This window comes from Canis lupus, chromosome 13 (genome assembly GCF_003254725.2).
Source record: "Canis lupus dingo isolate Sandy chromosome 13, ASM325472v2, whole genome shotgun sequence".
Lineage (NCBI taxonomy): Eukaryota > Metazoa > Chordata > Mammalia > Carnivora > Canidae > Canis > Canis lupus.
The window spans coordinates 46695834-46723783 of record NC_064255.1 but is presented as its reverse complement, the minus strand read 5'-3'; the positions used below and the strand labels follow the sequence as shown (position 1 = coordinate 46723783).

The window sequence follows — 27950 nt, the reverse complement described above, 5'->3', positions numbered from 1 at the left end:
ATGGGCACTTACAAGTGCGTTGAGGAGCTATGGAGGAAGAAGGGGTCCAGTGCAATAATGCACTTTCTTCTTAGGATGCGGGGCTGCCAGTACCACCAGCTCTCTGCTCCACAGGGCCCCCCACCCCACTAGGCGGAGTAAGGCATGTGGACTGAGGTACAAAGCCAAGCAAGGGTATGTCACATATCAGACTTGCGTAGGTCATGGTGGCCACCAACGCCCAGCCCCGTACAGATTCTTTGAGGCTACCCTCAGTGATCCATTCCATAAAGCCATCAGAAGAAATCCTGATACCCAGTGGATCACCAGACCCATCCACCAGCACAGGGAGATGCAAGGGCTGACAGCTGCAGGCGGCCACAGCCGTGGCCTTAGAAGGGGTCACAAGTTTTACAACACTGTTGGAGGCTCTCGCCACTCTGGCATGGAGAAGGTGCAACACCCTCTAGCTCCACCTGCTGATATATGTAATATTTGCGAAGTTCTTTTTTTTTTTTAAGATTTTTATTTATTTATTCATAAGAGACATAGAGAAAGAAAGAGGCAGAGACGCAGGCAGAGGGAGAAGCAGGCTCCCTGTGGGGAGCCCGATGCGGGACTTGATCCCAGGACGCTGGGATCAGACCCTGAGCCAAAGATAGATGCTCAACTGCTAAGCCACCCAGGTGCCCCATGTTTGTAAAATTCTTACCTAATAATTTAGGACAGTAAAAAAAGAAAAAAGACACCTTTAAAAATATATGCTGTTGATTTATTAGCATTGAACTCCTGGCCAACCACATTGCGTTCAGACCTGGACAAAGCTTCTCTAGTGCAGGTATTTTCTCTGTAAGGCTCCTTGCGACCTTCTTGCACGAAGGACCATTAGCCGGCCCGTCAGGACCATGCCTGCACACCGTTTAAAGTAGCAAATAAATGAAAAGCACAAAAATGCCAAAAATGTGGCCCTAAATAGATCACAGAAAGGACACTTGTCTTAAGTATGGAAGCTGAAGAAAGACCACAGAGCTGTCACCTTGTCCAGCCTCAGCTGGGAAGGGGTGCTGGGCACTCCCATTTCTCATCCCTCCGCATGTCTGCAAATGACCCCAAAGGCGCTGTGAGTATCGACTTTGGGGTTACAGGTACATTTTAGCAGGGAGGCAAGTTCACAAATTCAGAATCCATGAATAATGACGATCAATGGTACTTAATATCTTTTTAACTTAAATATTCTTTCTTATAATTTAAATACTTTCATTCTAGGTAGTGGTATTGATGAAATCAGGGTTTAATAGTGCAGGATGTATTTTTTTTCTAGCAGATATTGATTTAAATACATTGCTGTTAAAATTAAATTGTTGGTCTCTGTACCTCCCCCAAATCATCTCCTGCACCCCCATGGGTGCACAGAGCTCAGGAGTCAGCAATCCTTGGAGGCCGGGTTTTGTGGACATCAGGGGTTTGCTCTGCGGGTGGGCTGGCCTTCCAGATCCCAGGAACCCCTTCTCTCCTGGGGCTTCTGTTGGAGTCATTCATTTGTTCCAGGATTACTGGGCTCAGAGGGACTTCTCTTCCATAGTCCACTCAGCAGAAGCTGAGTTTATCCTTCCCTTGCTAATAAAGAAACTGCTCGTGTTCAATGTGGATTGATTCAAATAAGAGAGTTCAGCAACTTTCCAAATCCACCAACTTCTTCCTGTGTGGTTAAATGTTCCCATATTTGATGAACACGGAGACAGGAAATGACAAACGATTTGGATATTACCCTGAAAGCTATTTGCGTGCTTTAAAAATCTTAATACGAGTTTTCTCCAATATATTTTTCATAACTTTGTGGAAAGCAAGAATGATTTCTGTGAAAGAGCTGGTTTGGAGGCAAAAACATCATTTAAATCGTTGAGTACACTGTAAATCAGTTTTAAGTGCCACCTGGCATTTGTATTTTAAGATGTGCAGAGTTGATAACGTTGCAAAGATTCTTTGATGATACAATAATCACAAGGATGTAAATTGATTTCCTTCAGTGCAATGCCCCTCAATAGCATATGAGCTTTTAAACTGGCCTCTCTGCCGTGATGGATCGGACTACATTTTCCCACAATTTGTGGACATCAGATGAATTTTTTAATAGATAAGGCTAGATATTTGTTAGTTGAGAGGTGGAGACGATTTAAGCCAAACCCAAAGACCACATGCATAAATTTTATTAGCATTGAAACTGTGTTCGATGCTCAGAAACTGGTTTCTTCTTTGGTGTGTGTCCCCCGCCACCACACGCCTTTTTTTAAAAAAACTTCAGCTTTATCGAGGTGTCATTGACAAATAAAGTTCTGAGATATTTAAAGCTTAATTTTTAAAGCATAATATTTAAAGTATATTTAAAGATAATGAAAGCGTTCCCCAGTCTCGCTAACCAGCACATCCATCACCTCACGATTTCTCTTTGTGTGTGCGTGAGAACACTGCCGTTCTACTCTCCTAGCAGATTTCAGCTGTGCAATACAGGGTCACCGTGTTTTACACTAGATCCTCAGACTTCATTCATTGCATAGCTGAAAGTTTGTACCCTTTTCCCAATCTCTCCTCATTTCTCCCGACCCCCAGGCCCTGACAACCACTTTTTTACTCTGTTTCTGTGAGTTTGACTTTTCTTTTTAGATTCCACATGTAAGGGATAGCATGCGGCAATGCCATGTTTGTCTTTCTCTGTCTGGCTTCTTTCTTTTCTTTCTTTTTTTAAAAAAATATTTTATTTATTTATTTATGAGAGACACACATGGGGGGTGGGGGCAGAGACACAGGCAGAGGGAGAAGCAGGCTCCATGCAGGGAGCCCGATGTGGGACTTGATCCTGGATCCCAGGATCAGGCCCTGAGCCCAAGGCAGGCACTCAACCGCTGAGCCACCCAGGTGTCCCTGTCTGGCTTATTTCACTCAGCATAACGCTGTCAAGGTCCATCCATGTCGTGGCAAGGGGCTGAATTTTCCTCTTTCTCAGAGCTGAATAATATTCCATCGTATACGCGCATCAGGTCTTCTTTCAGCCACCGATGGACACAGTTGTTCCCATATCTCTGCGATTGCGCACAATGCTGCAATGGACGTGGGAGGGTGGGCATCTCTCTGACATCTCGTTTCACTTCCTTTGGATATATATACCCAGGCCTAGAATTGCCCAATCATATGATAATTCTATCTGAAAATTTCTGAGGAAGCTCTACGCTGTTTTCCACGGTGGCTGCACCATTTCACGTTCCCACCAACAATGCGCAAGGGTTGGCCCTTCCCCCACTTCCTCACCAACACTTGTTATCTCTTTTGTCTTTGTGTTGATAGCGGTTCTGGTGAGAAGGGGTGAGAAGTGACATGTCACAATGGGCTTGATTTGAATTTTCCTAATGGTTCATAATGTTGAGCACTTTTTCACGTGCCTGTTGGCCATCTCTTCTTTGAAAAGATGTTTGGTTCCTCTGCCAATGTTTTATGGGATTTGTTGTTGTTGCTATTGAGTTGTATGCGTTCAGTGTATTTTGGCTATTAATCCATTTTCAGATAAATGATTCACTGATATTTTTTTTTCCCCATTTGACCGGTTGCCTTTTCATTTTGTGGATGGTTTCCTTTGCTGTGCAGAAGCGGTCCAGTTTGATATGGTCTCACTTGTTTATTTTTGCTTTTATTGCCTTTTTTAAATGTCAAATTAAAAAAAAATCATTGCTAAGACCGATATCAAGGATCTTACCCCACCCCCTGCCTGCCCCCATATTTTCTTTTTTTTTTTTTCCATATTTACTTTTAGGAGTTTAATGGATTCAGGTTTTACACTCACTTCTTTAATCAATTTTGAGTTGATTTTTGTGTATGGTGTAAGCTAGCAGTCCAGTTTTACACTTTTTTAATATGATCTGGGGTTTCTTAACACCATTAATTGAAGAGACTGTCCTTTCCTCATTGTATATTATTGGTTCCTTTGTCATAAATTAATTGACCCTATATGCATGGGCTTATTTCTGAGCTCTCTAGCTTGTTCCAGAGTCCTTCATTGTGTTTTCTGACAGGTATTAATGTCCATGTCTGGGTTTCTTCTTTTGTAATGTTTCCCCAGTTAATGACTTCAGGAGAGGAAAAGAAAAGTTGCTATAAATATAATTGATAGTCCAATTCACTAGCCCTCCTCACCAGGAGGGACCCTCCCACTCTGAATGTGGATTCCAGATGAAGCGACAGTCTGTGGTCTCGGTACTTTATCACCCCATAGAGTCTTTCAGGATGATTCTGCTTCCCTTGGCTTTACAGCACCTGGCTTCAGTCTCTGGTTTTATCCCATGATGGTGACAATAGGTTTTGGTCTTCACAGAGTACACCTTCTGATGTACATTTAGCCTGCTTCATTCTGGAAACCACAACTTTCCCGCTAGGTAAGGCACAGCATGCTACTATGTTGCAGGCAGGTGATTGGTATATGATCCTCAGGCTTCATGATGGCCACGCGGCCTCCTGGAGTGGTCGGAGCCTCCTAAACCTCTGGGCCTGAATGTCCTCACCCATAGTCTAACAGAGAATGTAAGACTCATCCCTTTCTCTGTGTGCCACGATGTGAAAAGGCTGGGGAGCTCCACCTGGACCAAGGTTCATCATGGCCTTGGAAACCTTGAGGGGTCCTTCAGTACTTCTATCCTCAGGCACATTTGCTTGACTCTCTAGTACCTGGTGACTGCTCCCCAAAAAAACTGGCCCATCTCTAGACTTTAGATTTGTTTCTTCCTGTGGCAGCAACTGACTAGATGTTCACCTAGCTCACTCCCCTCCTGGGTTAGACACAAAACACATTTCTCAGGCCCCTTTCACCTGCGTGGGCATGAAAGACCAGCTCTTGTTGATGCAATGTCAGTGGAAGTGGCGTGTCACTTCTGGGTCAAGGCCGCTAAGAGCCATGTGTCTTCTTCGCACTTTGCTCCTACCTTCTCTCCCAGGAGTGTCCTTGGGCACAGCATGTGCTGGAGATGGTGGCTAGGTTCCTAGATGACCACATTTTGTCTGGTCATCCCACAACCTCTGAAATGAACTCTGATGTGGATGCAAAATAAATGCTTTGTGTTAAACCTTAATACTTCAGATTTATCCATTTTAACAACTGGCATTGTTTATGGTAATCAGTACAATTTCTTTGTCATAGACATTCATGGTGTTATGAGCTGAATTATGTCCCCAGCCTCTCAAATTTATGTGTCAAAGCCGCAAACACCAGTACCTGAGACTATAGCCATATTTGGAGCTAAGGTCCTTAAGGTGACTCATTAAAACGAGGCTGTAGGGTGGGCCCTAATCTAACATGACTCATGTTCTTAGGGGAAATACAAGAAGGGTTTAGTGTACAAGGGGACGATCATATAGAGATGGCCACAGGGCAGTCCTCTACCAGCCACGGCAAGAGGTCTCTGAGGAAACCATCTCTACCAACACCTTGATCTTGGACTTGCAGCTTCCAGAATTATGAAACAATTTTTTCAAGATTTTATTTGTTTATTTGAGAAAGAGATATTGAAAGAGAGAAAGCATGAGCGGGAGGAGGCGCTGAGGGAGAGGGAGAAGCAGACCCTCTGCTGAGCAGAGAGCCTGATGCTGGGCTCGATCCCAGGACCTTGAGATCATGACCTGAGCAGAAGGCAGATGCTTAACCGACTGAGCCACCCAGGAGCCCATAAATTTTTTAATTGTATTTTTACTTTTTTAAAATTATTTTTACTTTTTAATAAGTTTCCATTTCTTTAACCACCTCTTTGTAGGATTTTGTTATGGCAGCCCTACCAAACCAACACATATGGTCAGGTCTTCTCATGTATAGCCCTCATGTATTATCCTGTTTCCTTCTTATTTCCCCAAAGATTTGCTTGTACTTTTAACCTGTGAGCAACTGTGGGTCCTCAAAGATGCCAGTGTCCCTGGCTTTGTCTCTGCCAGAGGTATCTTTCATCACCTGCGATCAACGTTGGTAGTTCTCGTGTGACTCCAAATACACCCGTATTGCTTTTGCATGATATTTTCCACACTCCGCAATTGTCTTGGTCACAGAGTTTTATTTGAAACTCTTCACCGGGGGCTGCCCTGGATTTGAATTTAGCCTATTCCTAGGCCCCAGGGGGGGTTAGGTGGATCGAGTGAACACAAGCTCCAAATATTTTTGCATCACTTCTCAACCTCTGCCCTCAAAGCCTGTCACTAATAAAACTGTTATATTATAGGTTTCTCTGACAAATCTACCTCTGGAGACAGAGCATGAGTAGCCCTGCCTGGTGTGCAAGCGTGGGCTCAGCGGAATTGTGCATCTCCTTTGCCACGCTGGAGTCAGGGCCTGCCTATGGAATCTTCCGGCTGGTCTGATTGTGGCAGCTGTCACGTTGAGCCAAAACCAAGTTCTGCTGATGGAAGCAAGACGCCTGGCCCTGGGCAGCCCATAAAACCCAAGATACCACCTTGCAAAAGTTTTGCTCTAGCTCAGAGCTTTCGAATAGGCAACCACTCCACTGATAGATGGAGTTTCCAAAGTACACACAGGGCCACCTGCTTGGTTAAATGCAAGCTTTTTTTTTTTTTTTTTTTTTTTTTTCCTGTTCGGCTTGGAGAATTTGTTTAACACAGCTCCCTCTACTGGGCTGTTCGTCACCCTGAAGTTTTCAGTGTCCCTCAAACTGTAGGAGAAAAGAACCCGTGTGGCTACCAACTGAGGAACCCAGCTGAGAGAATCCAGAAGGAGTGGGTGTTGTCTGATGTGAGAACCCTGAGGGGGGCGTGCGTGGGACCCTCTGGGGCTTTGCCAGTCCTTTCTGAGTGGTCGGCCACCTTAGATCCCTCTTTGCACTGCAGCAACTTGTCGTCTGAGAAAGAAGGGGCGGTAATTCTGACTGGCCTCCCAAGAGGCCAGGGATGATACAGTGACAGCCTTTTCTTCCAGGGACAAGTATGATCCTGAGCTCAGTTCCTCGGGAAGCCAACAAGCATGAGGAACACCAGGGCAAAGGTGTTCCAGAAAGGGGACCCAAAACACATTGACAAAAGTGGCCCTTCCAAGATAGAGACGGACCCAAAGGAAGGCAGGCATCCGGAAGAGTCTCATCTGGGACCTTGGTGGCAACTCCGGTCTTGGACCAGAGGCTGCCCTGCCACCTACGTTTAAGAAGAAGGACAATCCAGATTTCATCCTGTGTGTTCTTCTTTTTCTCCTGCTGCCGACGTGGGTCAATAGGAAGCTGTGAAACAGGGGACGAGGTTGTGAAAATCCCTGAAAAAGTGCCTCCTCCCTCTGCAGAGCTCGGGGTCACCCTGGTCCCCGTCCAGCACGTGGAGTGGACCACGGCGGCAGGTCCACCCCGTTGCAAACCTCTTCACGTCCACCTTCCCTGTCCCAGGAATCAGATCAGTGGAGAGCAAGATGACCATGCCGATGAGGGCGAGGCCGGAGAGCGAGGCCTTACATCTGTAAGCCAAGTGGACGTTCCAATTTCTCCTCTCTTGCTCAACTTACCCAGCCACGAGCGGCACCTTCCCGGCAAAGGCCTGCTTCTATGAAGTTTATGGCACGGAGGAGCAGAACGGAAGGGTCCCCACCAGGAAATGGCTGAGTCACACTGCCACGGTTCCCTCTCCTGAACTCAGCATCAGCTAAGTCATCCGTCCTCCCCTGGGAGATGAATAATGGGCTGGCCAGAGCCCAGGAGTGGTAGTCTAGGGAAGGTCTCCACAGGGAAAGAAGCAGCAAGAGAAAGAGTGTGTCCCCAACAACCTCCTCTGGAAGCCTCTGTAAATCCCTACCCTCCCTCCTTCCCTCTGAGGGTGCAGCCTGGGCACACTCGGGCACACTCATGCACATCGCCAGGACCTCCCACGAGGGGGTCAGGAGCCCCCCACCCCACCCCAGGGCTTCCAAACTTGCGGTTACATCTATGGCTCCCCTTATCATTCTGAACCACAATTGTTTTCTTTTCATCTCCTGCATTAGAGCTTGAACTTCTGAAATGCAAGACGGTATTGCATTCTTTCTCCATGCATCTCCACACCCCTTGTGCCTTGTACGTAGTAGATGCTCAAGAAATGTTCCCAGGATGGCTGGATAAAACAAACGAATAGAGAATAAAATTGTGGGAACCCAGAGAGTTAGGGATTTTTTTTTTCTAGAAATAAATGAAGGCTTTGACTTGGTCCGTGGACAAGACAGCCTCAGGCCTGGGGGTTATCTTAGAGCTACCATGGAACGAACCAGCCTCACAGAGGCCACCAGAGTGAACACGACTGGCTCTGAACCAAATTCCTCAGAATGCCAGTGTTTTGAGGATCCATCAGTACCCCCACGGTATCTCCACAGCCTGGCTCGAGCCAATCAGCCTGAGTGCAGACCTCTCCTTTGGCTCCTGTGAGGTCTCTCTCAGCTCTCCGTATGCTCCCCCTGCTTCCCACCCTAAGTCCTCAAGGCTGCAGGCCTTCTAGACTCTCTCTAGAGACCTGGTTTGAGGATCTCCAACTTGGAGGAGTAGAAGATTCTCTCGAGACCGAAGTATAACTACTAATAAAACAAGAGCTAAATATTCACCTATTACGTATTCATACTTTTTTGTTGTTGTTGGCCTGGTATAGACTTAAATTGCATCGTGCCCGGAAGATACTGGTTGGATAATTAATCGGTCAGTATCTTATGTTTAACTACATTGGTAACAGGCAGAGTAGCTTAGACTTTGAAAGAAGGAAGGCTGTGGAAAAAGAGGTTCTATAAGACCTACTGATTTTTTCCCTGGGATACGTGATGCAGAGGCTAAGACATGAAAACCAGCCCAACAGACTGAGGTCTGTGTTCCACCTCGGTGCATCCTTGACAGGTCCTCTAACTGCTCTCAACTAGAGTTTACTATTCAGTAATCTGGAGATAATAATTGCATCTAGCTCATAGGACTGCTCAATGGGGATTAGATAAAATAAAACATAAAATGCTTAGCGGGCTATCAGGCACATGGTAAACTTTTAACATAAATGTTTTTCTGAATTGTAGATGTTGTTTTTGTTATTTTTATGAGCTGAGATTCTGGGGGAGCGCAGGCGGCCGGGCGGGGGGTTGGGGGGAGATTATCATAGGTTTTCCGGGGCCTGTGTGGGAGGAGTAGAGCCCAGGCAGGGTGACCCCGTGCTGTGTCAGAGATCTGCACGTCTCCAGATGTTCACAAGTGGAATGGTTTTCTGCAGAAGGAAGACGAGCTATAAATGGGGGTCAAAGAAACTCGCAGGGCCTCCCAGAAAGAGCTAGGAGCAGGGTGGTTCCATCACCAAATCCAGCTCGAAAAGAAACCCTGACAGAGGAGGCTTGTGCTCTTTCCTGGAAAGTTTGCTCTCGGGATCTCACTCCAAGTCCATCCTACCAAGAAGAGGAGAGAAAGAGACCCCCCGTCGGGCCCTCTCGTGTCTCCTGCTTGGCCAGCCCAGCTGTCCCTCAGGCCCTGCTTCCTGCCTCACTGGTGAGAGGAGACATGTCCTTTGGCCCAGGGGTCCTCAAAGGTCGTAGAGGGACGCCTTGTGTCCGGCCTGTCAGGGAGAGTAAACCCTGAGGGGAAAGGTCCTGGGGACACAGGAGAGTGAGGTCCGCAGGTGTGGTCACCGAGCAAGCAGCTCACCCACCCTGGGGACCATGAGGGGTGACCCAGAAGCTGGAGTGTTGGGGTGGGGGAGTTGGTGAGGGAGGGTGGAGCCTGTGGGCTATTTTAGGCCAGGCCTAGAACTGGAGTCAATGGAGGTTTTGTTTATGTAACATGTGCAGAAGGCCCTTTGGAGAAAATAACCCTGGGTCTGCAGGCCGGGCTACAGGGAGCAGGGGTGCGGCTGGGAGCTTCCTGTTGTTCTTGGCCGGGCTGCCCGGCTGTTTGTTTGGCTCCTCTCTCAGAGCCCTTGGCTTCCGTGCTGCTGGCTCCTTCCAGTGTCTTCGGCTCCCTTCCTACAGGGCAGCACAGCAGGATTGCTCCCCCAGAGGTGGTGACTCAGGCCCTGTGCCCAGAGAACCGCCCCACCTCCACCCCTCAGGGTGTCCTTGTGCACACCCCCTTAGCCGAGCCAGTTCACTTGCACATCTAGGGTGGTTAGGGAAGGGCGCCTGGCCTGACGTCACCCGGGCTTGGGTCTGAATCCAGCCAAATTCCCGGGGTTGTTTCTGACGTGCAAAAATGTATATAAATATGTGAGCAATGACTGATATGTGTTCATTCCCCACTACACACCAGGCTCGCTCAAGGGTGTTAAGACTGTATGGTTATCTTTTTGAACCACAGATTCCCTTGGTAGACCAGGTATGGTCTAAATGTTTGTGTCCCTCCAAAATTCATGTGTTGAAATCCTAACCCCCAAAGGTGACTGGGAGGTACTGGGAGGTGGGGCCTTTGCGAGGTACTTAGGTCAGAGGGAGGGTGGAGCCCTTACGAATGGGATTAGTGCCCTTGTAGGAGAAGCTCCTGAGAGATCCTGGCCTCTTCCTCTATGTGAGGACGCTGCAAGGACAGAACAGGGCGCTCACGGGACCATCCTGGCTCCTGGTCTCAGACTTCCAGCCTCCAGAACTGTGAGAATGAGCTTTTTATAGTTTATAAGCCACCCAGTCTGTGATTCTGTGTAGCAGCCTGAATGGACTCAGACAATTAAGAAGGGGAAGAAGGCCTATTTTTTCCCATTTAAGTCAAATTTACATGCACAAAAATGTATAAATCTTAAATGGACAGTTTGATAAATCTGTTTCCCTAGGTATCCACCCATGCAGCTGTTACTCGGATCCAGATACAGAGTATTCCCATTACCCTGGGGTGAAAAGTCTCTCTGTCCCTTTCTAGTCTCCAGCCTACTTATACATCATCTGCGTGTGTGAGTTGGCTTGCAGATGGCTGTCCTCTTGCTGTGTGTTCACAGACCCTTGTGCGTATCTGTAGAGGGAGGAGACACTCCTCTTATGTCCTATGGTCCTATCGGGTCAGGACCCCGCCCTTATGAAATCATTTAACCATAATTACTTCTATAAAGCTTCTATCTCCAAATGCAGCCACCTTGGGAGGTTAGGGGTTTACCATGAGAATTTGGGGGGAATGCCACTTGGTCCATAGCACTGCCAACCATACCCTGGCTGGTAACTGCCACTTCTCTCATAATACCTCAAAACTGCAAGCAACCCAAATGTCCATCAACACAAAAATGGATAAGCAAACTCTGGGATGCCAATACAATGGGATGCTGTACTGCAATGAAACATGGAGCCTGCTTCTCCCTCTGCCTTGTCCCTGCCTCTCTCTCTCTCTCTCTCTCTGTCTCTCATGAACAAATAAATAAAATCTTAAAAAAAAAAAAAAAGAACGGGCTTCTCATACGTAGGACCCATTCTGAGCATTCCTCTGAGCGAGTCATGAACGAAACAAAACAACAAAGGACTTCAGGAACTTGTGAATTTTGATCTCTGTCTGGGCTTTTCCACAGGTTGGTTCATTCAGACCAAGTTTAATTATCCCCTCATGTTTGAAAGCAAAATTTCAAGTCTTTCAGGATTTTGCTTACACACGGACAATCCTCCCACTTTGGGGTAGTGACAGAGACCCCAGCTCACAGCCTGAGTGGTTTCCAGCAGAGCCTTGTTAATATGAAACATAGCTTTCTTGGGGGAGAAATCGACTTTGAATTTGGATTTTTCTGTTGTTTTCATTGAAGAACACTAGGTTAGCCAATTGGCTAAGGAAAAAAACCAGTTGTTTCAAATTAGTTGTGATTTTGCATTAAGCCAATATTGGCTTAACAGGTTTTACCCAAGATGTTTTTCTATACATAGGATGTCTCGCTAAGTCCTGGAAAGATTGTGGTAGATTTCCACATCCATCATTACTTGGCCTTGTGCTTCATAAAATATCACAGTAAGTTTATTTTTAACAGTTTTGCTGCCAGTTTGGGTTAAACTAATAGGCTAAAGTGTTTTTATTAAAAATTATTTCTTTTTAGGCAAGGAGTTTTGATTCACTCAAATAATAGATTTCAAAGTGAAGGCAGCTAAGACGTGAGGTCTGAGATAATAAGCCGGACAGCTCCTAGCTCTGCAAAATGCAGTGGCTCCCAGGCCATAGGTGGGGTATTTTGTTCCCAGAGATTCCCCCCCACCTTTTTTTGTTTAAATGGTTTATTTATTTATTTGAGAGAGAGATACAGAGAGAGAGAGAACAAGTGAGCAGTGGGAAGGGGCAGAGAGAGAGGGAGAGAATCTTAAGCAGACTCTGTTTGGAGCACAGAGTCCAACATGGGGCTTGAGCCCATGACCTTAAGATCATGACCTGAGCCAAAATCAAGAGTCAGATGCTCAACCATCTGCGACACCCCGGTGCCCTGCTCCTGGAGGCTTCATTCTGATTTCTCTGAGTCTGGTTTTTGCCTACAGGTCTTGCTTGCCTGATGTCGCAATTTGCTTCTGTTTTGTGTGTGTGTGTGCTAGAAGGATATCAAAATGGACAAAAGCAGAGAAACTAGTGAAGTGAAGAAGGGCCTGTATGGTAACATCAGAGAGACCCGGGTTTGAGTCCTATATCAAAGGACTCAAGCCGTGTGAGCTCAGGAGGCTTACTTAAACTTTCCAGATCAAAGTCTCATCATCCATAAAGTGAGGATGGTAATGCCTACCTCTGAGCATTGATAAGAATTTAGAAATAATATCTGTGGAGTGCCTGCATACAGTAGTTGATTCATTCAAAAAAATTTTTTTTGCCTGAAATATGTATTGATCATGTGTCAGAAACTTTAACAGCAGGAACAGGATGGTGACCACAATGATCTGTGCCCTCATGGAGTGTAAAGTTGTTCAGTAGATAGCCACTATTCCAATTGGTACATGAAAGATACTCAGTGTCACTAATCATCAAGGAAATGAAAAATCAAACCCATAATAAAATATCAACTCACACCTATTAGGGTAAAATGATAGATAGATAGATAGATAGATAGATAGATAGATAGATACCACATATTGGTAAGAAGATGAAGAAATTGGGACTCCTGTATACCATTGGTGTAAACTGATGCAGCCACAATGGAAGACAGTACGGCAGTTCCCCAAAAAATTAACAAGAGAACTACCACATGATCCAGCAATCTCACTTCTGGGTATTTATTCAAAAGACTTAAAATCAGGATCTTGAAGAGATTTTCATACTCCCATGTTCCTTGCAACATTATTAACAGTAGCCAAAATGTGGAAACAATCTAAATATTCACTGCTGGATGAATGGATAGAGAAAACGTGGTTTATCCATACAATGGAATATTATTCAGGCTTAAAAAAGAAGGCGATCCTACAGTATGCAACACCATGGATGGACCTTGAGGACATTATGCTAAGTGAAATAATCCAGCCACAGAAGGACAAATGCTACATGATGTCATGCATATGAAGAATCAAAGCAGTCAGACTCGTAGAGAGAATAGAATGGTGATTACCAGCGGCTGAGGAGAGGTGGAAACAGGGAGCTGTTATTCAATAAACATAAAATTTCACTTAATACAAGATGAATAAGTTCTAGAGATTTGCTGTACAACATGATGCCTACAGTTCACAATGCTGCACAGTCCTTGGAAGTTGTTAATAGGGTAAATCTCATCCTAAGGGTTCCTCCTACCATAAAAAATGAAAAAAAAAAGAAAGAAAGAAATGTGGATGACAGTAATGTTTGCATAACTCTGTACATTTAAATTCATTAAAATTCATTGCATTTTATGGTATGTAAGGGATACCTCAATAAAGCTGTTTTCAAAAAAACTGTGGAATATTATTCAGCGTTAAAAAGAAATGAGCTATCAAGCCATGGAAACATAGGGAGGAACCTTAAAGGCGTATTACGAAGTGAAAGAAGATGATCCTAAAAGGCTACATCCTATATAATTTCAACGATACGACATTCTGGGAAAGGCCATACTGTGGTGGTTGCCAGAGAGTAGGGATAAATAGGCGGGGCGGGGTGGGGGGTTGTCTAGGGCAGTGGAATTATGTTTGATGCCGGTGGATGCCTGCCATTCTACATTTGTCAAAACCCATAGAATGTACGGCACTAAGGTAAATGATGGACTTTGGGCAATCATGTTGTGTCGATGTAGCTCCTCGGAACAAACGTGCCGCTCTGGTGAGTGATGTTGGTAATTGGGGAGTTCTCCATGTGTGGGGGCAGGAGGTCCATGGGAGATCCCCGCCCCTTCCTCTTAATTCTATGGTAAACCTGAAATTGCTATGAAAAATGAAGTCTTAAAAAAAAACCCTGAAGGGCCCCATCTCTTTCAAGTCTGTTGAGTATCACCCCTGCCTTCCCAAACTTCCTTTGCCTGTTCTGGTTTTTCCCTCCTAATCACCTTCTGATACACTATATAATTTATTTACCATATCTAATCAATTCTAAATTGTGTGAATTTTTCCCCCCACACTCTAAGGTACATACAATCAGGAAGTGTTTTATGACTGATAGCGATTAGTGGCATTCTTCCTACCTGTCTTTAGTGGCACATGGATCTTGTAGGGTAGCCACCCTAGAGATGGTAAGCTACGGTGTTGTTATTGTTTCTTTTTCCTTCTTTCTTTCTTTCTTTATCTTATTCATGAGATACAAGGAATGAAAGAGAGAGAGAGTGACAGAGAGAGAGGCAGATGGAGAAGCAGGCTCCCTTGGAGAGGCCAATGCGGGACTCGATCCCAGGACCCTGGGATCACGACCTGAGCTGAAGGCAGACGCTCAACCACTGAGCCCCCCAGGTGCCCTGTGCTATTGCTTCTTGTCTGTTTCCCCCTCCAAAACATCAGCTCCAGGAGGATAGGAGCCTTAATTTTGTTTGCTGCCTTGCGTTAAGTGCCTAGAATAGTCTGGTATGGAGTCAGACCTCAGTGAACATTTGTCAAATAAACTGACAATAAAACAAAGAGGCTGAAGTCAAATGACAAGAGGAGTTATTTCTTCACTGTTCCATCCACCAGACACTGGGAAAAGAGCCCAGTTAAGAAGAATGTTAGTAGGTCAGCAGGGCTCATCCTCCAGGGTAAAGAAGAGACCTGCAGAGGCCTTTTGGGAAGGTTGAAAAGAAGGTGACTAGGGCTAGCTCATTCCCAGAATCTGCTGCCCAAACTGGCTCTCCACCCAAGCACTAATTGGTGACATTCCCTAGAGATGTTGAGAGTAGCCCACACTTGTAGGAAAAGTGGGTAGAGTAGCACCCCCACTGCCACCCCCATTCCTTGGCCAATTAATCTCTTTTCAACACTCCCCAGTGGTCCAGGAATCACCTGTCCCCCAAAAGCAGGCTCGGTTTTTTGGTTTTGCTTGCCAATCTTTGCGTTGGCTCCCGTGAGCATGACCTGGAGGCCCCTGAACTCGGGTGGGGTTGGGGGGGCTGGTGATTTCCTGGCCACTCTGGAAGGGCTGCTCCGCATTCATTACTGTTGGCCTCGGGGCAAGACTTGCACCAGGCCTGGGCGTTTGTGCCTGGGAATAGTTAATTTCCTCGTTAGACGGAGCCCGTGCTCTGGTTCACATTAGCTAACGTCCACCGACCCTGTCACAGACTGCCTCTTTGTTTTCCATCAGTTTCAGGGGACAAATCTTATATTGTCCCTTCTCTTGCCAGCCCTCTAGAAGGGATTGAAGGGTCAGGGAGCAGAGGAGACCCATTTGGGGAACGAGGAAACTTCCCATAGACTGGAGACCCCTTCACTCTTTCTCTCTGGACCACTCATCCATTAGGCATAGCACCTGGGGCCCCTTTTCAGGGCCCACACCATGGTTTCATGACTTTTAAAATCAGAAGGAAAATAAATAAGCTTTAAGGGTTAAAAATGCTTTTATTTTTATCTTACCGCAGGGGGGAAAAAAAGCAAACAAAATTCTAGGGTCTAGGAATATCTATCACATTTTGCCTAAAATAACAAATGAATAAAGTGTTGAAGTATTTAAAGTTACACCAGGATATTATTAGAATATTCTATGAGGAAGAGGCCTACAAAGGTCACGTTGCCACCCTACTTGTTACCAGGTTAGAGAAGTGATCTTGTCATGGCGTGAGAAGTCTAATGGATGAGGAATGTTCGCGCTGTGGCAAATGAGCCAGGAGAATTTTTAAGGAAATGTGCAAGGTGGGAGAAACATTTCTCGAGGGCCACTCTCTGCTCTGTTTGGTGCTGGACATTTTAGGTACATTTTTTCACTGAGGCCTTACAACTCTGAAAGGTCAAATAATCACCCACTTTCACAGTAAGTTTAAGACACTGCTCACTACCTGCCCCCCCCCCAACATCTCACTGTATCTTTCACTTTCTTAGAAAAATTAATCCACATATTCATAAATCCTTCCCAATTAGCTTATCTAAATATTGTTTTGGGATCTGTTTTAAAATGCCTTTTCCTTTTTGATCTTTAAATTAGAACCAGAAAGATGGGGTTTGACAGCCAGAGGCCTAACTTAGGTTCTGAACAAGTTTTGGCTGTATTCTAAAGATACACCTAGGTTCTGGGGGTACTTGATTACCTGAGGCAGCCTGCCTTGAAAATGTATAGTTTTTATTTAATTTTTTTTTTTTTGAGAAAACATGTTTCAAATGCCCAAACATAATTTAAAAAACAATTTCACAATCAGATTTTGGTTATGTTGGCCTCCATGCAAACACCCACGCTGTCTTCAAAATGTGGCCTACGGGCCATTTAATTAGGAAAAACAGAAAACAAAGTTTGCCCACTGGAAACAGAATCCTGCAAAATCTGGCCCTAGGAAAACAAACAGTACCGGCTTCAGGAGCTCTGGTTTCTTGATTGGACAACTTGGTTCATTCGTTGATTCAGTGCCTTTGAGTGCCTGCTGTGTTATGTGCTGGGCACTGTGCTAGCAGCTGGGGATTAAAGCATAAATGGAAATTGTCCCACATCTCAAGTCATTCCCAGTCTAGTGGAGACAACCATCCTGGGCCGAGGCACCACAGCCTTTCATTTGGACGGTTCCAGAGGCTTCTTAACTGATCTCCATACATCCAGCCTAGTCCTCCATTCTGCACCAGACAGAGAAATCCCTTCAGACACATGTCAGAGCGTGCTCTTTCTCTGGGGAGCACTCTGTTGCTACTCTTTGACCTTCTCCTCTTTCTTTTCCCCTTGGGGATGGTGCGGTGAACATATTGGCCTTCTTGCTTTTTCCAAAGCAGGCCAGGCCCACTCCCAAGTTCGTGGCTCTTCACTTGCTATTTTGTAAGCGGGAATGCTCATCCAGTAGGGGTCCACATGGTTCGCTCTTCCGTCAAGAGTTTATACAGACATCATTTCCCCGATTGCCCTATTTGATACTGTAGCTCCCACTCCAAGCCTCCATTCACCTCTTCCCAGAATTATTTTATTCCATTTCATTCCCCATAATCTAACAACACTGTGTGTTTTACTTACTTTCATTGTCTGTCTCCCCTTTTCTACTTAAGAACAAATATTTTGACCGTCTTATATCCAATTGTATCCCTAGTCCTTGGAATAGTGCCTAGCATGTATAGTTGCTCAATATGAATTAATTTATTTTTTGACAAAAGGAGACATTCATGGCAAGCAAAGAAACAAATGCTACACAGGTATAGTGGTGTTTTGAGAACACAGAGGAAAATCCTTATAGACATTCAAAAGCTCATTGCTTAATCTCAGAGGATAAGTAGCACGTAGCTAGGTGAAGAAAAAGGGATGGTACTCGAGTAGAAGAAACAGTGTTAAGGAAAAGAGTGTGCCTATTTGGGAACTGCAAGTCGATTTGGTACAACAGGAGGAAAGGATGCATATGGAGAGGGTGGTGGCAAGAAACAAAGATGGAAATGTAAACCAACTCCAGCTCATGTCCAGCTAAGGAATGTTGACTTCCTCCTTCAGATGATGGGAGCTATTAAAAGCTATTAAGCAGAAGAGAGATATGATTGGATTTATGATTGTTTGAAAAGGAGAGAAAGAGAGACAGAGCAAAACCATGAGTCTAGGGAGATGCAGAGGGAGGGATGCAGCAGGGACCCCCAACACAGGGCTCCATCCCAGGACTCTGGGATCATGACCTGAGCTGAAGGCAGACGCTTAACTGCCTGAGTCACTTAGACACCCCTGGAGTTACGTTTTAAAAAGACCTCTGGAGGGATCCCTGGGTGGCGCAGCTGTTTGGCGCCTGCCTTTGGCCTGGGGCGCGATCCTGGAGACCCGGGATCGAATCCCACGTCGGGCTCCCTGCATGGAGCCTGCTTCTCCCTCTGCCTGTGTCTCTGCCTCTCTGTCTCTCTCTGTGTGACTATCATGAATAAATAAATAAAATCTTTAAAAAAAATAAAATAAAATAAAAAGACCTCTGGGGAAAGAACTGGGGGAAGCTGGGAAGAAGGGCTTCAGAGATTGCTTCAGTAAAACTGCTGAAGATGGCTGAGCCAAGCGGCAGTGACTGAGTGTGGCAAGGGGAGGGATTTAAGGGATACATTAACTGGACATTTGCAAATATCTTCTCCCATTCCACTGGTTGTCTTTTAGTTTTTGTTGACTGTTTACTTTGCTGTGTAAAAACTTTTTATCTTCATAAATCCTAATAGTTCATCTTTGTTTTTGTTTCCCTTGCCTTTGGAGGCGTGCCTAGCAAGAAGTGGCTGCAGCCGAGGTCATAGAGGTTGCGGCCTGCCTTCCCCTCTAGGATTTTGATGGATTCCTGTCTCACATTTAGGTCTCTCTTCTGTTTTGAGTTTCTATTCTTATGATGTAAGAAAGTGGTCCAGTTTCATTCTTCTGCATGTGGCTTTTTAATGTTCCCGACACCACTTGTTGAAGAGATGAGTTGACAATAGAGTTGAGGGCCTATTTCTGGGTTCTTTATTCTGTTCCATTGATCTGTGTGCCTGTTTTTGTGCCAGTACAATACTGTCTCAATGACTACAGCTTTGTAATACTACTTGAAGCCAAGCATTGTGATGCTTCTAGCTTCAGTTTTCTTTTTTAATATAGCTTTGGCTATTTGGGGTCTTTCTCAGTTCCATACAAATTTTAGGATTTTTTTTATTCTAACTCTGTGAAAGACACTAATGGCATTTTGCTAGGGATTGCATTGAATGTGTAGATTGCTTTGGATAGCATAGACATTTTAACAATAATTGTTTTTTCAATGCATGAGCATGGAATGTTTTTTCCATTTCTTTGTGTCATCTTCAATTTCTCTCATGAGTGTTCTATAGTTTTCAGTATACAGTTCCTTCACCTCTTTGGTTAAGTTTATTCTTAGGCATCTTATGTGTTTGGGTGCAATTGTAAATGGGATCGATGCCTTGATTTCTCATTCTTCTGCCTCATTGTTAGTGTATAGAAATGCAACTGACTTCTGTGCATTGATTTTATAGCCTACAACTTTGCTGAACTCCTATATAAGTTCTAGCGATTTTAAGGGCTAGTATCCAAAATCTATAAAGAACTTATCAAACTCAAAAAACAAATAATCCAGTTGAGAAATGGACAGAAGACATAAACAGACATTACTCCAAAGAAGGCATATAAATGGCCAGCAGACACATAAAAAATTGCTCCACATCACTCTGCATCAGGGAAATACAAATCAAAACCACAATAAGATACCACCTCACACCAGTCAGAATAGCTAAAATTAAACAACTCAGGAAACAACAGATATCTGCGAGGATGTGGAGAAAGGGGAACCCTCTTACACTGTTGGTGAGAATGCAAACTGGTGCAGCCACTCTGGAAAGCCATATGGAGGTTCCTCAAAAAAGTTAAAAATAGAACTACCCTATGACTCATCAATTGCACAACTAGGTACTATTCAAAGGATAAACATATAGTGATTCAAAGGGGACATGCAGGCAGCCCGGGTGGCTCAGTGGTTTAGCGCCCCCTTCAGCCCAGGGTGTGATCCTGGAAACCCAGGATTGAGTCCCAAGTCAAGCTCCCTCCATGGAACCTGCTTCTCCCTTTGCCTGTCTCTCTCTCTCTCTCTGTGTCTCTCATGAATACATGAATAAGTAAATAAAATCTTAAAAAAAGGAGGGAGGACATGCACCACAGTGTTTATAGAAGCAATGTCCATAATAGCCAAAATATGGGGAGAACCCAGATGTCCATCAATGGATGAATGGAAAGATTATTTATATATATAAATATACATATTATATATATATAAATGGAATATTTCTCAGCCATCAGAAAGAATGAAATCTTGTCATTTTCAATGATATGGATGGAACTAGAGGGTATTATGCTAAGCAAAATTAGTCAATCAGAAAAAGACAAATACCATATGATTTCCCTCATATGTGGAATTTAAAAAACAAAACAGATGAACATAGGGGAAGGGAAGGAAAAATAAAGTAAGATGAAAATTGAGAGGGAGGCAAACCATGAGAGACACTGAACTCTAGGAAACAAACTGAGGGTTGCTGGAGGGGAGAGAGGTTAGGGAATGGGGTAATTGGGTGATGGACAATAAGGAGGGCACTTGATGTAATGAGCACTGGGTGTTATATGCAACGGATCAATCACTAAATTCTACCCCTGAAGCTAATAATATATAATACATTAACTACATTGAATTTAAGTAAAGAATTTTTAAAAAGAGAGATATCAAGTAGCAGATTCTCGAAGATTTAACGAGGGGGTTGTCTAGCTTGAGCAGAAAAAGACTTGAATGATTCCCCCAAGTGTCTTTTGGGTAATTGAGGTAAATATATAATTTCATTCAACAAATACTTATTAAGAACCTACTACATACTAGGCATGACTCTAGGCACTGGAAATATGGCTTTGAACAAAATAGAGAAAGCCCAAGTGAAAGAGATTGTCAGTAAGTAAACAAAGAGATAGTATATAATTTTGGATTGTAATACGCCTTATGATAAAACATAAAGCATGGTAAAAAGATGGAGAAGAATGTTAATTTTATGCAGGAGTCAGGTGGCAGTTCTCTGAAGAGGTGATGTTAGAACTCAGGAAAGCTCTGTAAAGACCCAGAAGGAAAGATACCCAGGGAGAGGGGCATAAAGAAGCTGAGACTGAAAGAAGAGATGCTTGTTTTACAAACAAGGAGAAGGTCACTAAGTTAATTCATAGGATATCAGGGCGTAGGCAGGAGCTAGATTCTTACAAATTCCACCATGACGGTGACATTCAAAGTATGATGGGAAGCCAGGAGGTGGCTTTGAGCAATTTGACTTTTGTTGTTCCTGTTGAAATGCTGGATGTAGAGCACAGAATGAATTTCAGAGGTGCAAGAATGAAAGCAGTAGTCTGAGCAAAAGACAATGATGGTGGAAAGTCAGGTTACAGCAGCAAAAATGTTGAGAAGTAGATCACTTTTTGTTCCATACGAAGGTAGAAAAATCAGGATTTGCGATGGATTGAATGTGGGGAAAAAAAGAAATCAAGAATCACTCCTAGGTTCTTCACCTGAGGAAATATGTGAATGTTAGCACTCTTTACTGAGGTTAAGAAGCTTTGGACAAGATTAGGTTCTAAGGCAACTGAGGAGGAAATCAAAGGTTTTGTTTCAGGCGTATTTAGCATTCAAGAGGAAATATGGTAAGACAGCTAGCTGCACAGATCCAGAGCTCATAGGGAAGGTTTGGGTTGAGATAAAATTTTCAAGGTGTTTGACATTATGATTTTGAAAGAGATCGCCACCCCAGGGAGCCGAATCTAGTGGGAAAGAGAAGGTGGTCTAGAGTTGATGCTTATTCACTCAAGATAATAGTGGTTGAGTGGAGAAGGAGGAGAAGCCAATGAAAGAAAAAGAAGGGTTGGGAAGATATATTTGAGAGGTTGGTGTTCCAAATGCCAATTGAAGAAATTGTTTCAAGGAGTGATCTTCCATGCCCATTGCTGCTGAGAATTCTCCTGAGAGGAGACCTGAGAATTGATCACTGGACACAGCAAGGTGTAACATCAGGACTATAGATGATTCTCACAAACATCTTTACTTTAAAGGGTACAGAAAGATGGAATGAGAGCTGGATGGGGATGAGAGGCCAAGGGGATTTTACTTTGTTTTGTTCCTGCAACATATTTATGTACAGATGGAAATTATTCAATAGAGAAAGGAAATATAACAACACAGGGGACAGAGGGGGTGAATTGTAGGACTCAAACCCTTGCCTACGCAGGAGGGATGAAATACAGAGCACAGTGGAGGGGGTTGTCTTAGGGATGGGTGCCATCCCACCTGCTGGTAGAGGAGAAATGGCAAAACAAGGGGCACGGGTGCTTGATCCTACCAGGAGTCCTCTCTAGTTGTTTTTATATCCTCGGGAAAATATTCAGCTGAGAGTGAGGAAGTGAAAAGGATGTAGGAATTTTGAGAAGCCACAAGGTCAGGAGAGTAAGTTGGATAGCAGATGTCTTAGGATTGCCAGACCATGGTGAATGCTCAGCTAAGATATTTTTTACTTTATCCTTAAACTTTATCCAGTTTTTCTGAGATGTAACTGACACGTACTATTATATATAAGTTCAAGGTGTATGATGGTCATTGATACACTTATCTATTGTGAAGTGATTACCACACTAGTGTTAGTTAACACTGACATCGTGTCATAGAATTACCATTTCTTTTTTGTGGTGAGAGCATCTGAGAGCATCTCTCTTAGGGACTTTTAACAATTGGTAACTCTAGTCACCAAGCTATAGAGTAGATCGCCAGAGCTTACTCATCTTGTAACTGGAAGTTTGTATCCTCTGACTGATATCTCCTGTTCCCCATACCCAGCACTAGCAACCTCCATCCTACTCTATTTCTTTTTTTCCTTTTTTAAATGAAATGTTTTATTATATTACTTGCAAATTGGTAGTTCCAAATTACCTCCAAAAACATTTATTGTCAGCATCAACAAATTAAGTGGATCAGGCAACAAGACAACTATGGGGAAGGGTAGCTTAAACTAGATACATTCGGTTTCCTAATAAAATGGGGGGGAGAGATTGTTATTCCATATTCACATAGCCCTGTATACCTTCCTTTTCTTTAACCATATCTGATCATCCTCTGCCAATTGCACAGTGTGCAAAAGGAAGAGCCAGCAGATATTGAGAAGTTTTCATATTCTCACCACCCTCCATGCTCTGTTTCTATGAGTTGGGCTCTTTTAGATTCCACATATAAGTGAGACTGTACCACATTTGTCTTCCTGCATCTGACTTATCTCACTTTAGTATATGCCCTCAAGATCCACCAGGTTGTTGCAAATGGCAGGATTTCCTTCTTTCTCATGACTGAATAACATGGAGCCTAATTTAAAGTGTAATCAGGCAGTCTGTTTGCGTGTTCAGCTTCAGCCAGTTTAGCCACAGGAGGGCAGGTAGGAAGTAGGCAGAGAAGAGCAAAGGATGTTGCTTTGGAGGGGGGAATCACGTTGTAGGTGGGAAGACAGAGAGCTCAACCTGGCCTGTGTTCTGTTTCAGATATCTAAGGAAGTACAGGTAAGACTGGTAGACAGTTGGAGAGGAGGAGTCACACTGTAAATAAAGGTTTGGGAATCACTCATTGATCAACATTTGCACACAGTGTGTCTTGTGTGACAGACACGGTTGCAAATCCTGAGATGTGGTAGTGAAGACACAACAGAATCTCTAGCCTCACGTCAGTGAGGAAATTTATCATGTGTAGCTCAGAGGTATCCACAGACGGGGGATACGCAACCCAGAGATGTGTAAGACGATCTTTGGGTATGTGGGTGGGAAATATTTGAACTTCCACTTACATATTTCTTATAATCCTTAATATCTGCCTTTATAGGTGTCTTATTAGGTTTATAATATGTTACTACCGCAGTACATATATCATCACATAACAAATATGTATATGTCGGAAGGTGCATGCTCAGCGTTATTTACTGATGGAGGTGCTTGATGGAAAACGTTTGGAAACCACTAGCCATGTGTGAGATAGCAGAGAAAGAGAGATTGTAGTTAAGCACCCCTAAAACTGACACTGTCGAAGATGTATATAAGGAGTTAGATGAGTTTTCTGCAGGGCACAGCCCCTGAATTATCCCACCCTGTGTTGAGAATTAAAATTCCTAAGCGATGAGCCTTCTATAAATGGGACACGATAAGAATGTCAAGGAGAGCTTTAACATGATTGTAATGTTGAAAAACAGGACAATCTGCCATTTGGCAGAGGCAAGGTTAGGTTGGTGAGGCAGGCTGTGGAGGAGTGTGGTCCTTGCAGGACCCCACTGATTTGACAGAGAGGATCGCACCGTGGGACCCTCTAGTGACTTGGAACTGCAAGCATCAATGGGTGTCTGAAGAATGAGCTGTGAAGCTGGAATTATAATAATCTCTTTATGCAAGGAGTTGGCTAGAGGAAGGGTGAATCATAGCCTTGCATCTACAAACAGAGGGGTGACGGCCCGCCCAGAGTTGTAGCACAAGGAGAGCTGGAGAATGTGTCAGCATTTCCAGCTCACATCGTGGGAGAGGGTGCCTGAGGAGCAGATGTGAACATTTTGGTTTCTGCGGTTGGTATTTTCCTATAGTGGAGAAGAGTGACTCACAGGGTCCCCCCAGGCTGATGGAAATCACGCTGGAGAGGCAGCCCGGAGTAGTGGAAAGTTACTCCGGGTATCATTAGCACCAGTGTTTACAGGTTAGGACCTCGAAGCTCAGAGAGAGGCTAAGTAAGCAGCTCAGAGTCACCAGCTGATACGTGGTGGAGCTGTAACTCAAAGACAGTGTCACCTAACTTAGAATGTCATGTTTTCTATATGATTTCACTTATATGTGGAATTTAAGAACCAAGACCAATGAGCAAAGGGAACCAAAAGAGAGAAAGATAAGCCAAGAAACAGACTCTTAGCTCTAGAGAACAAACCGATGGGAGGCGGGTCGGGGGATGGGTTAGATGGGTGATGGGGCTCGAGGAGGGCACCTGTGATGAGCACCAGGTGATAAAGGGAGGTGCTGGATCACTAGATTGTACACCCAACACTTACGTAACACTGGATGTTAATTCACTGGGATTAAAATGAAAACTTAATAAAAAATCCAAAGTTTTCTCTGTTATGTGGTAAGTTGAAGAAATGTCTTGGGAAAAGCACAAAGGACCCCCAAGGTGGTCAAAGAAGCAAGAATGCGTTCCCAAGGTTGCAGGTGAGCTGCTGTAATGAAGAGAACCAAGAATTACCAGACAGTGGCTTAAACAAGGTGGAACCATTTCTCTCACACACACGATGGTCTGAGCACAGGCCACTGAAGTAACAGCTCCCCTGTGTTGGGGATCAGAATCTTTCCGACTCTTGGCACTGCCGTCACTTTTGGTGTTGCCTTTATCTCCCGGGGGGGAGATGGCATCGCTACCCACACATCCACTGGGTCTGCATTTCCTGCAGGAGGAAGAGAGAGAAAGAAGGGACCCCGGGTCCTCTAGGTGTGACCCGTCACCGCACACCTTGCTTCTGCTCAGACCCTTGTCCAGAACTAGTCACAGGGCCACACGGAGTCATGAGGGGAGCTGGGGAATGCCTTCCTCCCAGGGAGACACGTGCCTCACTAAAACTCAGAGAGTCTCTTTTGAAAAGAAGAAAAGGGAGAATGGATGCGGAGAGGCAGCCAGCAGCCTCTGGCACAGAAAATCACAAGTGTTAGAACAAGAAAAAAAATGCACAGAGAGGGAAGGTTTAGACTACACTCAAGCAATGTTGGGGAGGGCGGTCAAGGCCTGGCGGGCAGTATGGGCAAGGGCATAACAGGCAGGCCTCTTTTAAAGAAGAGCTTGAGGGACACCTGGGTGGCTCAGTGGTTGAATGTCTGTCTTTGGCTCAGGGCGTGATCCTGGAGACCCGGGATCGAGTCCCATATCGGGTTTCCTGCAAGGAGCCTGCTTCTCCCTCTGCCTGTGTCTCTGCCTCTTTCTGTGTCTCTCATGAATAAATAAAATCTTTAAAAAGAAGAAGAAGAAGAAGAAGAAGAAGAAGAAGAAGAAGAAGAAGAAGAAGAAGAAGAAGATGAAGAAGAAGAAGAAGAGCTTGTAGCCAAGTTTGGCTGAAGAGTCTAGGAGCACACACAAAGGGAGTCTAAAAAACAAGATGAAAAATATTCGTCCCAGGCTGTCCATGTATCTACCAAGAAGAATTTGTGCCGCCTCCCAGTAGGCAAGGGATTGCAAGCGTGTGTACGGAAGGTCACGGTTGTTCTTAGCAGCAATTGTTCTAGCAGTTGTGTGCATACTGTGAACAGAGTAAGGCAGGGTAGGCAATGGGGAGGGGGGGTAACGGACAACCACTGGATGGGGAGTCAGGAGGCCTGGCTGCAAACCCCAGCCCTGCCACTAAGCAGCAACTGCAGACGGTGAGGAGTTTGGCCCTGGAGCTCCAGCCTCTGCATCCCCACCTCAGCCCCAGGACTCCCCAGCCATGCGGAAAAGCCAGAAAATACTCCATGGAGAGTGCTTGGCACATGCCCGGCACGCGGTGAGTATCAGCTTAACCGTTACTGCAAATAACCGTCTCTTCTTGCTAAAGGTTCCTTAGTTAAATGGGTTTCTCAGGTGTGTTTAGCTCTAAAATTCCCTGATTCTATGAGTATAATACACATGTTCAACACTGGCTGAGGAAATCTGAAAATAATATTTGAGAATGGGTTTCTTTCCATTAGGTAACATATTGCTATACAATATTGTTAAATTCACCCTTGCTCCCCCAGACCAAGTTGTAATGATTGGTTGATTAAAGAGAAAGAGAGGGGTGCCTGGGTGGCCCAGTCAGTTAAGCGACTGATTCTTGGTTTTAGCTCAGGTCAGGATCTCAGGGTCATGAGATCGAGCCTCATGTCAGGCTCCATGCTGGGTGTAAAGCCTGCTTAAGATTCTCTCTCTCCCACTCCCTTCTCTCTGTCCCTTCCCGCTCCTTCTCTAAAAAAAAAAAAAAAAAAAAAAAAAGGAGAGAGAATTACACTCAAAGTATATTTTACTTAATGCAAAAAAAAAAAAAAAAAAAAGATACTAGCTTAGGGCCTTGAGGCAATAGTGCAGTCCAGCCACATGCTTCTGTCTTCTGTCTTAGAAAAGGGATGGAGACTCCAGGCAAACCCATTCACTTTCTGGAACAAATGGGATTCAGGTTCTTTCTCATGTTCTTTTAGGGAAGCTACTACAGAGGGCTCTAGGTCCAAATGCACGTCCTAGACAGCGTTTCTACTTCCTGGAGTGTTACTGGGGATGCTTGGATCCCAAGTTTGAGGGAGCAGGGCTCTGCAAAGGAGCTACACCTGTGTAGCTACAAAGGGACAGAGAGAAGGGGCCTAAGCAGCAGGTCTGAGAGGGTTCAGTCCATGTTACAGGTCATTTTGTCCCCTCCCCCCAACTCACTTCTTAAAATACCTCAGAATGTGACCTTGGTTGGAGATACGGTCTTTACAGAGGCGATCAAGTTAACGTGCAGCCACCAGCGCAGCCCTTCATCCAATACATCTGGTGTCCTTCTAGAAAGGGGAAAGTTGGAGACCGACACACCTGCAGGGAGCATGTCACGTGAGGATCAAGGCAGAGGTCAGGGTAATGAACCAAAAGATCGCCAGGAACACCACCAGAAACTCTGAGAGAGGCATGGAACACAGCCCTCGGAGGGAGCCAGCCCTGCCAGGGCCTTGATCTCAGGCTTCCAGCGTCCAGAGCTGAGACGACACCTCGTTGTGATGTAAGGCGTCAGGTCTGTGGTGCTTTTGTTACAGCGGCCCCAACAGACTGATGCAGTCTGTGTCACACAGACGAAATGACCAGCGCTTAGGAACGACGATACATGAATGCACAAGGAAGCCACTTTGAATGAATGAATGAATGAATGAATGAATGACCTCTCAGCACGAATTCTCCCTCCGTTGTCAACTGTGCAGATCACAGCCCACTGGAGAACAGAAGAGGGGGACACAGGGGTCGGGGAGCAGGAGGAGGAAGCCGCCAGCAAC

General features: G+C 44.8%; 1 protein-coding gene and 1 pseudogene across 2 annotated transcripts; one reads left to right on the top strand and one right to left on the bottom strand.

Annotated features, from left to right (window-relative positions):
• LOC112652181 (60S ribosomal protein L15-like) lies at positions 1–5450 on the top strand (annotated as a pseudogene).
• Positions 5351–27659, bottom strand: LOC112652237 (uncharacterized). Of its 2 annotated transcripts, XM_025435743.3 has the most exons (4): positions 27367–27659; positions 7893–8085; positions 7505–7660; positions 5351–7229 (listed from the first exon to the last, which is right to left on the bottom strand). In XM_025435743.3, exons 2-4 carry the CDS (start codon positions 8022–8024, stop codon positions 6657–6659), a joined length of 861 nt encoding a protein of 286 aa, XP_025291528.1. In that variant the 5' UTR covers positions 8025–8085; positions 27367–27659; the 3' UTR covers positions 5351–6656. The 2 variants fall into 2 exon arrangements, with proteins under 2 accessions (XP_025291528.1, XP_025291527.1); XM_025435742.3 differs by having other exon boundaries at positions 5352–7229; positions 7505–8085.
• Between the last annotated feature and the right edge of the window lie 291 nt (positions 27660–27950).